Source organism: Lactuca virosa, chromosome 9 (genome assembly GCF_052849685.1).
Source record: "Lactuca virosa cultivar CGN04683 chromosome 9, Lactuca_virosa_CGN04683_v6, whole genome shotgun sequence".
Lineage (NCBI taxonomy): Eukaryota > Viridiplantae > Streptophyta > Magnoliopsida > Asterales > Asteraceae > Lactuca > Lactuca virosa.
In genome coordinates this window covers 225934069-225949313 of record NC_136434.1, presented here as the reverse complement: position 1 = coordinate 225949313, position 15245 = coordinate 225934069, and the positions used below count along the sequence as shown (strand labels likewise).

At 31.0% G+C, this 15245-nt stretch overlaps 1 protein-coding gene across 1 annotated transcript; it reads left to right on the top strand.

The window, feature by feature from the left end:
• Positions 1-9788: 9788 nt before the first annotated feature.
• On the top strand, positions 9789-11529 carry LOC145138290 (stress-related protein-like). Its single transcript, XM_079072387.1, has 3 exons — positions 9789-9926; positions 10598-10822; positions 10919-11529. Exons 1-3 carry the CDS (start codon positions 9888-9890, stop codon positions 11345-11347), a joined length of 693 nt encoding a protein of 230 aa, XP_078928513.1. The 5' UTR covers positions 9789-9887; the 3' UTR covers positions 11348-11529.
• Positions 11530-15245: the final 3716 nt, after the last annotated feature.

The following is a 15245-nucleotide window of genomic DNA, read 5'->3' as shown; positions in this document are numbered from 1 at the left end:
TCAAAGATGCCAAAACCTTCTTATATTTCAACTCGTAATCTTCATTCATGTCCACCTTCTTGTACTAGTACTCCCGGGTGAAGTGACCAGTGCCTCCACAGTTGAAGCACTTTGTTCCTTCCTTCTTCTCAACAACAATCTTCTTACCGGTATCATAGCCCTTAGATGCTAATGAGTCATACTTTGGTGGAAATCCTCTGGGTACAGAAGTTTTCCTATCGCTTCAGCTAATTTAGCGTTTGACTATCAAGGATTCACCTTCAGATTCATCTAGATAAGTCTCTGTCGCTATTTGGGGGACACTTTTTTGAGTAGAACACCACACATCTATCCCTATGAGTGTCTCACATAATTTCCTTATGCAAAATATTTGTTTCTTTATGGTTATGGAGATTGCCAAATAATGAAGACAGATCCATGGTTGTGATTTTTTCACTGTTCCTTAGAACATCAATGTGATGTTCCTACTATCATTCAGCGAGTCAAGAAAGTTGAGAACTAAGGAGTTTCTATTGGAAAACGTGCTCGTACTGTCGATTTATACTGATCTTGTTGACAACCTTAACTTCATATGTTCCTTGATACGCAACGGCCAACGTATCCATCATCTCCTTAGCAGATCTGCAATTTACAACAAAATGGTAGATGTCATAAGGAAGAGTGTGACCTATGGCTACAAGAGCTTTGACATCAAGAGAAACTATACGCTTCTCATCTTCAGTGAACTCATGAGCAGGTTTTTCGATCTCATCACCATCCTTAATGTTATCCTTCATGGGCTGATACATAGGAACAAGAGAACCAAGCTTGATGATATCTACCATGGAATAGTCCATGGTTTCGAGGACCATCATGGCTTTTGAATTCCACATGGTGAATTTCTTCTCATCAAACTGTGAAATTTTATGACCATAAGTGGTTTTAAAGTGATTTGATGAAGAAGAAGAACACATTGTTTATCGATATTAGTGACCTGCTCTAATACCAATTATGACCTGATCAGGATTGATTAACAGAAAAGACAAATAAAAATGGTTTACCACAAAGGTTTTTCACTAAGAAAATTCTCACCAAGAGAACAAACGAAAAGCTAGGTTTCGTGAATCAACAAATAACAGATCATGGATTTCACCTAATCTATATATAAATATATTGGATGTTTATATCTTAGCTTTTACTATATATATATATATATATATATATATATATATATATATATATATATATATATATATATATATATATATATATATATATATATATATTAGGCGAAATCCCTATAGATCAGGGATTTCACCTAATCTATAGAAATATATTGGATGTTTATATCTTAGCTTTTAATATATAGATTACATGAATCAATAAATGACATGGACCCTAAATATCTACTTACTAACTGTGCATATAGTTATACATATAAAACATTATCACGATGACACTGCTTTTTAGATTAAGTCTTCACACTGGCGTTGATGGAAGTTAGTGTGACCTGGTCTTACTTCATCACATTCTAAGATTCGACCTTATAATAAGAGCCGTCATTGGGTATAGCATAAACTACATGATGGGCATATGTAGTCAAGATGGGATTTGTTCCTCTTATTTGTTGAGAGTTAGACATCTAAAGCCTTACTAAAAGTTGAACACCACATGATATTGATCGCCTTACTAAAAGTATAACACCACATGGATACAATCACCTTTAGCAACAATTGTAGCTTTGAGCTCCTTGACTTGTTTGTTGATGAGATGACACCCCTCATGTATTGTTAAGGGAAGTAGGCAGTTGTTAAACACCATGTACTGTCTATGTCAATCTAAAATGAATCTTGTGCAAGTGGGATATTATTGGATTTATATGCTCAAGAATCAATATTGAATGATATTGTTAATAACATATGATTCTATATGGTCACACCTTTATCAAGTTGGCACATATTGGATGTTTGTTATTAATATGGTTATTAATAAATATAATCAACATTTGTAATTAATTGGAAATAATTATTATTTTATGAAAATAATATTTTCTAAAAGTGAAAATTAACTCGTAATTCAAAATATATGATTTAAATGTTGAGTGCATTGTTTTGAACATGTTGTAGTCCATTTATATAAAGTTGTTTTATGTAAAAATAACATATACATGCTAGTTAAGATGCAAGAGTTAAAGACACTCCTAGTTTTGACTTTTTATATCAAAATTGTAAGCACACAAGCAAGAGCTTGTGTTGTTGTTTTCTTTCCTTTTTACACCTAATATGTCAGAAGAAATGCCATACTTTACATTAATGATTACATTGACTTGTAACATAACTATATGTAGAAAAAGGATGCTTAGCTAGTAGATGTTGTTAGCTCTTTTGATGCATATTCCTCCCTACAAAGAGCAGCCAAAACCGAGGGAATTCATTCCATCTTCCTTCTTTTCCTTCTTGCATGTTGTTGGAAAATTGGTACCTATAAGTTGCTTCTCCTTTAGTGCTTAATTGTGTTAAGAACTTAAAGGCTTATGAACAACTTAATACAAGTGAATACTAGCATCTTTGGGTGTCTTACTCTTCATGGTGGATGTATTATAGAAAAAATCAAGCTTCTTGTTGTTTGCTATCTTCATCAACTGCCCATAACAAAGTAGGATAAAAGTCTTCAAAGGTTTTAATTGTGAACATTCTTTGGTTCTTGTAATCTTTCTAGTTCATGTTTTTGGATTCTCTTGGTGGTTCTGTTATAATGATCATAAAAATAAACTAGTTATTTTAAGTCTTTTGTTTGTCGTTCTTAAATTTGTTTTATAAAAAATATCGTTTTTAGCTTCCCAAAACCCATCACCTTCCTCTTGTAGTTTCTTTAAAACCACCCTTCAATTATTATTTGTGTGGGTAGGTGACCCCACACTTAGTTCATGCAAAGCCTCATGCAAATTTTAATCAATTCAGAACTGTATTTTGACATAACATTTGAACAAAATACCAGCAACTGACTAACACTTATGCACAAGTCTAAAAATCAAGAGAATCATCATAGCACAATATTTAAAAACACTAATCAAACAAATTAAAAACAAAAGCACCAAAACCTTAAACAAGTCTAATAATCAATTCTTACAATAAAAATGAAAATAGACGGAATTCACTCATCATCTTCTGAATCATATTGTCATGCATGAGGTACCGACTCCATCACCGCTCTTGTGATAATATATAGTTGAATATTGGTATGTTAATCGCTTGTATCCTAACATATATCATCTCCTCAAATTCTATGGACTCTTCAAAACATACCACAAATTGGTGATCTAGCGAAGCGTTGTCTACGAGCCACAATCTGCAAAAATAACGGCAAACCAAATACAAGGATAATTCTAGTATCAGTCGCAAAAAAATCAAAACAAATCGGTACCGTTTTAAACCTACGCCCTGCGTAGACGACATTTTCGTAGTTTCTCTTAGTTTTCGCTTCAGATCGAGTTAGCACATATTAATTAAACCTCAGTAGAAACTTTTTCCAAAGAGTGATTCGTTATTTTATTTTTTTCGAATAATATAACGAAGGCGAAAAATATGAAAAAAAAAATCTAAAAAAAGTAAATCAAAATAAACTAAATATAAATTAAATGATACCTTCTTTATGACATGATGTGGAACCAAAGATGTATATTTGAATGCATGCGCTTCATCACCGATGTTGGCTATTGTTGTGTTCCAGCGGCACTTATATGATTTGTTGATTCAATTCTTTGCGTGCAAGAAGTGGCTTGTTAATAACGAAAATTCGAGACCCATCAAACTATTTCTTATGATTAATTAAACCATTAAATATAAAGCATAACAAGAAAGACCAAATTAGTCAAAAATAGCAAAATTTTGATCTTCTGCTTAACCACCAAGAAAAGGGCTTGTGTACGCTTCATGGATTGAATTGGGTAATTGATCAAATTGGTAGATTAAATAGGTGAAGAAATCCCTGGTAGTTTGCAATTGTCAAACCCATACAAAAAATAAAATCAAGGAAAAAAATTATAATTTGTAACAAAATCAGGGCGCGATGTGTAAATCGCGTCGCTATAAACTAATAAAAATGTTTAAATCGCATCACAATCAACATAATCACAACACAAATTTTTTCCTAAAAAATCGTGCAATTCTTTGACCAAATTCCTTATGTTATAACCCCACACTTAGTCTCTTTTGTTCCTGAATAGCAGAACACCTTTCCGACAAAGGAAATCGTTATCAAAGAAAAATTAAAAATAAAACAAAAAGTAACTTTCTTTTCAGAAAGGTTCAATTAATCGATAATTAGAAACAACAATATTAGTTGAAATCTATACCCCGACGATGGAGCAAAAAACTTTGATGTGTAATTGATTGTCTATAAAATATATTTGAAATTCATTCCTTTGAACAACGAATTTCAAGCAATCCCCAACAACGACGCCAACAACTTGATTTCATAAAAGATAAAGATTTGAAAAATACATATCTAGCTTTACATTTATAATTCATAACAAGCCAAACAGACTATCTACACCAGACAATGTATGTGATCAATGACAACATAGCTTAGGTAAGTAGCAGTGTCGAACACATGGTGAACAAAACTGTATTAATATATAAATAGTTTCTTATTAATCAATTTGAAAAGAAAGCATATAAAAGGGTATTAAGGTTACACAAATAAAATAGCAAACAAATAAGAAAAAAAAAATAACTAACCATCCTAGTTCAATTAATTAGCATTCTTTAAAAGATATTCGTAAATTAATTAATTCCATGCTAATTTCATAAATCCTATGATTCTAAGTTGTCTATCAGTAAGGATAGCTCCCATATACTCAGTCTATTTGTTTATATTATGTAATAAACCAATTGGTATGATCAGTCCCAAGATTAGTGACAACTTCTCAAGATTTCCAAGTTATTGGATCTATCAAAAATATTAATTTCAATTCTATTATGTTTAACCTAGGTTATCACTCCACTAGTCACAAATGCATACGCTCTTGACTCAGTTTTCCAGCTTGGACAAGTTAATAAACAATGTGATTCAAGATACACAATCTGAACCTAATCATCAATCATGCACTCATTTACATAAACATAAAAAAATCATTATCAATACTCATGGATCATTAATTAAGCATTAACGCAATAAATTGAATAACTCTCAATAGCAAATATAAATCATTGAAGCAAATTAGGTTTTCTCAAATAACAAATAATCATGAAGAGTTTAATCCCAAATTTCAACAATAAATATGTAAGACATTAAATAATTGACTAATTATAGACCGAAAAGTAAAAAGTTTGACAAACTATTGATTTCTTCACTTGATCTTTAGATTTATGCATCTATATTTGTCTGCTGGCTGATATAGCCTTCTAGACTCTCAAAACGGCCCCTTCGATGTTTTCTACCCCTTTAGGGTTTCTGAAAATTACCATACTTAATAAATACATATGTTAGATGAATTTGGGGTTCTATATATAGCTATCTGTTTCGTGGCGAGATTTAAATCTAGAAAATATCTTTAGAGTCTTCAACTTTATTGCACCAATGTTAAACGCGATTTTGCACCAAATACAAGACGAATTAGCAAAAAGGCTGTCACGCATTAGTTGTAGGAAATTTTGTCTAGTTTCCAGAGGATATTTAACTCTATCCATTAGATTTACGAATCAAAATAAATGGTGTAAACACTACACATGGGTCCATCAGCAAATTTATAATTTATCAAGTCTTTTCCTGTTTTTCTCCAACTCATCAATTTAGCTCAATTTAATCCTTTTTCATTCTTTTTCAACATGGACTTTTTACCTAAAAAATATAAATATAAGTGCATTAAGTACATTTTGTCCTATTTTAAATATATAAATACTCATAAATTGTCTATAAAACCTATATAATTTAGCATATATCAGTCGCACATAACACTTGGGCATGGCATGCCATGTGTGTACTTCGCGTCGCACCCATCAAATTCACACATCTCTTAAGGTTTTTACTAAAAGCCTTGATTCTTATTTTTTATTATCACCTGGAAATTACAGAATTGGGTTATACATTATTTTGCATGTATTTGGATGCAGCTTGAAACATAATTAGATCGTAACTGAAGATGAAACACTTGAGGAAGCTGACAGTTGGAAAGAAACATCTAAAACTGATGAAATGTGTTTTGAATTGCACGTACTTGTATTTATATGAATGTGTTTTTTGAACGCGTAATCATGTAACTTCCCGAATACATTCTTGACCAAAATTTCCACGCTGAAACAACTGCGAAGAATTTACATGATAATATTTTATCCCATAACATTTTGGTGACCCTTAAACCACTTTTAGAGAACCACGATCACATAACATTATACACGATAATGTTTTTGAGTTACACGATCATGTTTTTCTCCTAACTTCCTGAAACAACAACTACTTCACTAAATCGACTCAGAACGCTTGTTTTTTTTTCTCATTCAACGATCATGTAAGACTTCGTGTCCTGATCTGACGACGCACACATTTTTCAAAAGGTTTTTAGATGAATTTCTGACATTTTCTGATGTTGCAAAATGTTGCCAAAATGTTTCCTGACGATTTATGAAGATTCGAAGACTACGCATCGATAAATTAGTTTAGTTTATTTATATTTACTATTTAGATTTCATATTTAATATTTTATTCATTCTTATCCATTTCTGACTAAAACCCCTAGATTTCAGTTTCACAAAGATTCGACTTATTTTGCATTTACTCGTTAGCCTGGTTTTTAACTTGTGATTATATCTAGGTTTATCAGTTTTATTCTTAATAAAAGTTTGATTTGAATTCGTTTTGTCGGATAATCTGATTTAGGGTTTAATCATTCCAGTTAAACAGTTGTTGGAATCCGTAATTGTTTTAATTAACTGCTAATAAATAACAAGTATAAGATTGGTTCTGCGATGGTATTTCTGGTATATACTACTTTTAACATGTTTTACACTTTTAATCGTATGAGAAGTATTGAACTATACTATATGAATTTTACACACATCTTAATGTTGTTTTTTCTTATTTAAATAAGAGTTATTTGCTCAAGTTAGCAAAAACGTAGGTTTAGCTCAAAGAGTTTCTTTTAGTTAAATAAGTTGATAGAAGAATATTGTTTGAGATTGTTATTGATTTTTAGTACATGTTAGGATGGAACACATTTTAAATAATCAAGTTGTCGATTATATGTAGGATTAGGAGAGTAATCGCAGAATTGAACTCGTTTTTATATTTTGAGTTTTCTTAAGTTTATTTTATACACCTTAACTTTTTATGTATTTATTATTTTAAGTTTTATAATCCAAACCCATTCATTTTCTATTTGGACTAGTGATTATGCTTGACATAAAAGATATTAACTTTTAGGATGTGTCCATATGGAATCGGTCATGCTTTTCATGTCCTACCCTTTAATGCAACCAAGTAGAGAACTTTAATATTTGTAAGTTTAATGCACCTAATAAATTGGTGTTGTTGTTGGGACCCAATATTACTAATCGTTTCTTACAAATATTTTTACGCACATGTACCATGCTTGATTCTGATCCAGAAATTGAGAAAACCACAAGGAAGATAAAGAAAAGCGAAGCTTCATAAGCAACAGATGAATTGTAGTTGTAGTTTGACACCCCTAATAGTAATGGTAGTTGTAGTTTGCATGCAATGATTGTTTTATTTTTGTAAAATTTGTTTGCAAGCGGTAATGTTCCTTTGTTGCAAATGTAGTTTCCATTAAGCATTGTGATTTTGTTTTAAAGTTAATACATTTGTAAATACTTATGAGTAAGAAAAATTACAAAAAAGAAACACTTATAAGAAAAAAAAAACAATTATAAGACAAGAAAAAACTTAAAAAGTTGCATGCAATGGTTGTTTTCTTTTGGTAAAATTTGTTTGCATTAAATGGTAATTTTCTTTTGTTGTAAATGTAGTTTGCATTAAACATCATGATTTTGTTTTAAAGTTAATATATTTGAAAATACTTATAAGCAAGAAAAACTACAAAAAAAACATTTATAAGCAAAAAATACTTATAAGACAAGAAAAAACTACATAAAAAAATACTTAACAAGTTGGAAAAGGACAAGAAATGCAATTTTAGAAAACCATAGGGTCAAGACAATATTTGGACATTTGTTTATTAGTTAGATGAGTCTACCACTAAAAACGAACTTAACGAACGCAAACAAGGACAAAAAAGGACATGAAAGGTAATTTTAGGAAATCATAGAGATCAGGCGAACAATATTTGCACATTTGTTTATTAATTGGGTGAGTCTACGGCTGTAAACGAACTTAATGAACACAAATAAGATGTTGTTTGTGTTCGTTCCTTAAAGTTTGTCAAACAAATGAACGAATATGAATGGATAAACAAACGAATGTTTTATTGTTCATGTTCATTCATTTAACAAATTACTTTGTTTATGTTCGTTTGTTCGTTTATGTTCCTAAACATGTTAAACGAACATAAATAAACGAAGATAAACAAACAGAATTGAACATGTATGATCATAAATAAACATATAATATAGTAATGTGACCAAACATAAGTTAACATATATAAACATAAAGGAACTTATATTGACGAACATTAATGAACTTAGAAGAAACAAACGTTTATGAACATAAATGAACGAACGAATCCATTTTCCATTTTTGTTTGTTTAACTAACCGCACGAGAACTTTTGTTCATGTTAACAAACTTCCCGCCAAACAAATCATGAACGGTTCGTTGAACTTTGGGTTCGTTTATAACCCCATAGATTATCTAGGGTGATTTGGAATGTCACATAGGCCAAGGAGACCATGTGGGACGAATAATGTCTTCAAATGGAAGACATTGACCAAAAAGATCAGACATACAAGTTTTTGAAAGCATATGGACTAAACGGATATGTATTTCAATAGTTGTTTGCATGGTTTGTAAAACTACACAAACCAATAGCATAATTTTGTCTATGAAGAACAATGGAAAATGACTTACGAGCCCAACAAAGTTTTCAAACCGTTCAAAAACCTAAATTATGTTATCTGTTCAAGAAAACCCAAAAAACTTAACATTCTGTCTAAAAAAGGCCAACGAAGTTTCACTTTTGTTCAATTCTATGGAAGTCAAAGAAGAGAATGACTTATTACCATATAAGGAAAATGACTTGTAAGACTAACGAAGTTTCCAAACCGTTCCAAAAACCTCAATCATGTTTTGTATGTTAAAAAAAAAACCCAACGAACTTAACATTTGAACAGACAAAACATAATTGGGGTTTTCTGAACTGTTTGAAAACCTTTTTTAGCTTTTTTTAGACAAAAGGTTAAGTTGGTTGAGTTTTTTTGAACAGACAAAACATGATTGATGTTTTTTAAACGATTTAAAAACTTAGTTGGTCTTGTACAATTAAAAACAATTTATAAATAAAGGAATGGCTTACTACCCTTATAAAATATTATAAACTTAATTAAACATAAATATAAAATTTAAAACAAGACTTGCCGAGGGATTAGTTGATCATCGAACTTGAAATTTTAAAGGAATTTAACGGACGTTTTAAAAAATACAGAGACTTCTTTCGATAAAATACATAAGTTCTGGGGCCCAAGTGCAACATGCCCATAGATTTAAAATAACAGTCGACACTTCTGGACCCACACTTGCTTACACGGTGACGCAATTGCATCCTGCATGAAACTCTCGGTTTCCGTGGAAAATGTGCACTGCTGTTTATAACCGACTCTGTGTATTGTATATAAATAAAGATTCATCGATTGTTGGATACGAAAACCTTAACATTTAAGCAACAATCACTTTTTAATACACGATTTCTTCTCTGTCTTTGAATCTTCCATCTTGATCATGGCCGAAAACGCTGTTACAGTTTATAATCAACCAGAGGTTCGTCTTTTCTAATGTTTAATTGTAGTTCATGCTATTTTGTATTTATTTTTAAATGAATTATTTTAGCATGTATGTTTAATTTGGGGGTTTGATTCCATTTCGATTCATTTGTTAAAAAGATAGAATTCGTTGCTTAAATGAAGGAACGTGATTAGATGAAATTAAGTGTTAGTAACTTAAAAAAATATATATGAGAAATTGTTTGCATTCTTTTGATCCTTCCAAAATTTAGGATAATTAAAAGTAATTAAAGGCATATGTGGTTTTCGTGATGCTAAATTTATGAACTTATAAATCGACTAAAATAAATACACTTTTCTATCTTCTAATATTCTACACCATTATTGATGCTACATATTCTCACATAACTACTACATAGCTAAACAAAAGATTACATATTAGAGATTCTTGTTGGTGATGTTGTTGATTCACTGTGTTTTTATAATATGGTTTATATTAATGATTGATGCCTGAAATCTACTGAAGTAGTTCATGATATTTTGCAAACTAATTGTGTACTATTTGATGGAAAATACCTTTCATTGATTTGTTGAATTATGTGCTTGAGTGATGGAAACATGTTTCTTGATACCAAAAAGTCAAGAACACTTAATATGATCTTTTCAGAAATGGATTTAATATTGATTTCTTCTTTTTGTTTACGAAAGGCTCAAACCGAACAAGAGAAGTTAAAGTACCTAACTTTCGTCCAAGAAGCAGCAAAGCATGCAGCTCCATACGCATCAAAAGCCTATGATTACGCTAAAGAAAACAGCGGTTCACTCAAACCACGCGTAGAGGCAATAGAAGGCACTCTCAAAACCGTTATTAGCCCTGCATGTGATACATTCCATAATGTCCCTGGTGAAGTACTCAAGTTTGTTGATCGCAAGGTAATCATCTTCTCCTTCTCTTTTCCTCCAAATATCATTACATCAATCTTGTTAATATATCACCAAAAGATTTGAAATTTATGAACATGGTTACAGGTTGATGAGTCTGTTGCCAAAGCCATGTCTACAAATGTCGCCAAGGACATCAAGAACCATGGAGTTGTTGAAACAGCATCTGGGCTTGCGAAATCTGCATACACGAAGCTAGAGCCGAGTGCAAAAGAGCTGTTGGTGAAATATGAGCCAGTTGCAGAGCAACAAGCAGCTTCAGCTTGGCACTCTCTTAATAAAATGCCATTGTTTCGTAGTGTGGCTAAGGTGGTTATACCAGCAGCTGCTTACTTGTCTGAAAAGTACAATGAGACTGTTCAGCAAACAGCGGAGGAAGGATACCAGGTTTCTTCATATCTGCCATTGGTGCCTACTCAGAAGATTGCTAAGGTGTTCAAGTCTCCGGAGCAAGAAGCAGAATTTGAACCAGAACCAGTGGTGCATGGTGGAGAAGGAGCTGTGGTGGCGCATTGATTATAATATTATTATTGGTTGTGGTTTATTTGGCAATATTTCTCGTTTTCTGTCAAGTTTACCTGAAATGAGATACACGATCGAGTGATGGTTGAGATGGTAAATTTTAATGTAGGTTTTCAATGTAATTTGGGTTATTATTATTATTATTATTATTATTATTATTATTATATGTTTACATATGTGGGATTATAGTTTTATAAATCACAGCAGAAAAATCATTTTTCCGGCAAGCGCACATGTACTCCTTGAACGTTCCTTCGAATTAGCTTTTTCCAATAAAAATAGGACGAAACAAAGTTGGTAGAAAAGTACCTACGTACTGAAAAAGAATTTTAAGAGATTTTCTAGTAAACTTTCGAGAAATTTCGGCGGACACATATATATATATATATATATATATATATATATATATATATATATATATATATATATATATATATATATATATATATATATATTATAGTTATGTCCCGCGTAAAGCGGTGGCGACAAATAGTTTTTGGACGCTGATTAATTTATTTCGGTGAATAGTTTCTTTGTGACTATCAGATCAAACCATAAAAACCTTTAAGTATAACCAAGTTAGAATATTGATAATTCTTTCGTTTTTACAATCCTCAAATATTGATAAATCCATTTATGTATCACTTTCTTGCAAATTGCAATTAATCACTCATTCAATCAATGATCAACAATAAAATTGTCCAAGGAACACACACATACTCAATCTATGCAAGAATAGCAACCACACATGTGGACATACGCCTTCGAATCTAGAACCTATTAACATGGCACACATGATAAATAGATACACCACAAGGTATCAATAGCATAATCAGCTTTATGTGGAATGCAAACCATTTGAAATGGAAATTAAGCAAAGTGAATTGCATCCAGATGTGTCAACTCATTCAATATCCTTGAAATTCAAAAGGTGCATACTAAAATACCTTAATACAAAGATAGAGGTGGCAGATATAGATATATTCTAGCCCGTACCATGAGAATATACACCAAATGAAGTTTACTACACTCACTGAATCACACTTTGAAAATTACCAATATTAGTCTATTATATACATAAAATGCACCATTTACATGTAGTTGATGTAAATATCACATTAAAATATTGACATTGATGTACAGGTACATAAAATGGATTAAACTTTTGTCTGCATATAATGAATAAATATTACATGGATGATGTCTAGAGCATCTTCCTCCATTTTTTTTAAGGTTGTAGTTGTTTCTAAGGAGGAATGGTAAAATAGTTAGCTTTTAAATCCAACACCCCTATGTAGAATAAAAAAAAGAAAGGTAAAATAGTTGCCTTTTAAAAAGGTGTACTAAAACAACCAGGAGAATAAAAATAAGAAAATAAATGGAGAATTTGCTCATAGAGAAACCCAAATTTAAAAGATTTGGAATTAAGAATTCTTATGTTTGAAGTTGTTTTCTGCAAGGGAGATATGACTCCTGGAAAAAGGGCTCTACAAAGAAGAAAAGTCAATAAAGGTCAAAATAAAGACCACATAACAACAAAAACAGCAGCATTGGGAAAGATTAAATTTGGCCGATTTCACCTTTTTTGAATCAAATTTTGCTCATTTTTAGCCATCATCCTTCCTGAGATCCCAACTATTCTTGATTTTTGCACAAAAAAATTGAAGAAGTTGAGATAAGTGCCCAAAACAGGGAGAAGAAATGACGGTAGAAGGTTTCTAGATCTACATTCTAAATTGGATAGGAGCATTAAAATCCTAGATGTTTGTTAAAAAGCAAAACAAATAGAATCTAACAATACAAACAAATGGGTAAAACGGAAAGATGTTTTACTTTTTTTTATGTTAAAAAAGATTCTTACCATATACTTTCTTAGACACATGACAAAATTCCACATAAAAATCCAAATCCATCTCCGACCTTGACAAAACGAAGAATGCAACTGTTGAGAAATATCAATATGATTATATATGATTATGAGTGGATTGTAAAAAAGCCATAAATTATAAATAGCCATGCAAGAATAGATTAAATATAAAATTCAACAAATAAGCTCATTATTAGTTCCCGGGAACAAAGGAGGGATTACTTGTAACAGAGAAACTCATGGTTGCTTACCAAGATGACCATATGCAACCATGATGGGTTTAGCACTCCTGATGGCGGTGTTAGATACTCGACTCCACAAAAAATCAACATATTGACATGCTTATCAGATGAGGCCGCATCTAAAACCCTAAAAATGCGGTTCAAAGAAGAAAATTTATAAAGAGAAATGGAATGGAGGATTACCGTGGTGACATTTAATATTCTGACCAGGAGGTGGAGAAGATGAATCATATCGTCATCGCCATCGAGACCCAAACTTACCATTATCTCCATTGAGCGCACATTATTTTAACAAGAAATCCAATTAGGTCTACGGTAAGGAAAAAAAGCAACATTTAGAGAAAGAATATTGTAGAAAATGTACCTGATCCATGAAACATTTTATTATGTTTCCATATTCTTTGGAACTTTGTAAATAGAGAATATGTGATTTTAGGATTCGAATTTTGAAATGAAATGGCTAGATAAACTGAGTGTGGGTTTTAATGGGGGAAGGTCAGAGATAACAGTGTGTGATTGGGGTAAATAAAGAAGGAAAGTCATTTAATTAATGGAAGATTATCATTTGATTTAATTTATGAAGCATTAATGTTTAATGTGATTAATTTCTGAAACGGAAATGTAATGTGTATCGAAGGGTAAGCATAAATTGATTGTACATGATGTAGTAGGTATGGTACCTCTTAAATTTCAAGAAATGTTTAAAATGCTTTATATAATAGTAAAGATAGGTGTGAGACCCGTGTATTACACGATATTATTAAAAATAAACATTTAATATTAATATATAAACATTAAATATTTTATAAAATAATGTTTTTCCATAACAAAATGTAATCTTTTGGAGCATTTATGAAAAAAATCAAATCATTTGGAGCATTTATGAGAAATTATTATCAAATTAATAGAATGATAACCTTACATATATATATATAACCCATTAGAATTTTTTGGAAATTTATTTTAAGAAAATTGAAATCCCTAAAAAATGACAAGTGGAAAATAACAATCTTAAAAATCCTAGAAAATGACATTTGTCAAAATGAAGGAGAAGAGGACAAGTGTCAAAAGTATTTTTCATTTATTAGGTAGGATATATATATATATATATATATATATATATATATATATATATATATATATATATATATATATATATTAGAAAAGTTTGAGACCTGTGCTAAGCACGACCCATGAAGGGCAATTTGGGAAATTGTTTTACCGCTATTTAATGTATATTGCGCTTGTAACCAAAAAAGTAAAAGTACAATGCCCACAAAGGGTACTTTTTGTACTTCTTTTACCGTTCTTTAAAGTATTTTGTGCTAATAACAAAAGTGTTGTGGCTTCGTAAAGAATCACAACATCTGCACAAAATAATAACCTACTTTAGGACTTTGTTTAGTATAGCATTTTACTTTTATTTCTTCACACAATGGTATTGTACTTAAAAAAAAGTCTACATACTTACAACAATGCTATTCAAATAGAAAACAATTTCCAATGATATAAATTGATATATTTTTTTAAAACAACTAATTACTGAGCTAGAAAAAGAATTGAAAGTACTACGCCCAATTAGAAAAAACTTGAACGGCATCCCTAATATTTTAGGTTCTCAACAAGAGACACACTATATGTGACTTCTAGTTGTTACTTCTTATGGTAGGACCAATGATAAGCATATAAAGGTCAATATAACATCATTTTGTGAATAGCCTATTATTTATACGTAAAAATTAAAATTAAAATTAACAAAATGTTTTTGTCAAGCAAACCATAC

Coding starts and splice junctions, on each gene's coding strand:
- LOC145138290 (XM_079072387.1), top strand. CDS start 9,888: ATGGCCGAAAACGCTGTTACAGTTTATAATCAACCAGAG. Junction 9,927..10,597: donor CAGTTTATAATCAACCAGAG/GTTCGTCTTTTC, acceptor TGTTTACGAAAG/GCTCAAACCGAACAAGAGAA. Junction 10,823..10,918: donor TCAAGTTTGTTGATCGCAAG/GTAATCATCTTC, acceptor ACATGGTTACAG/GTTGATGAGTCTGTTGCCAA.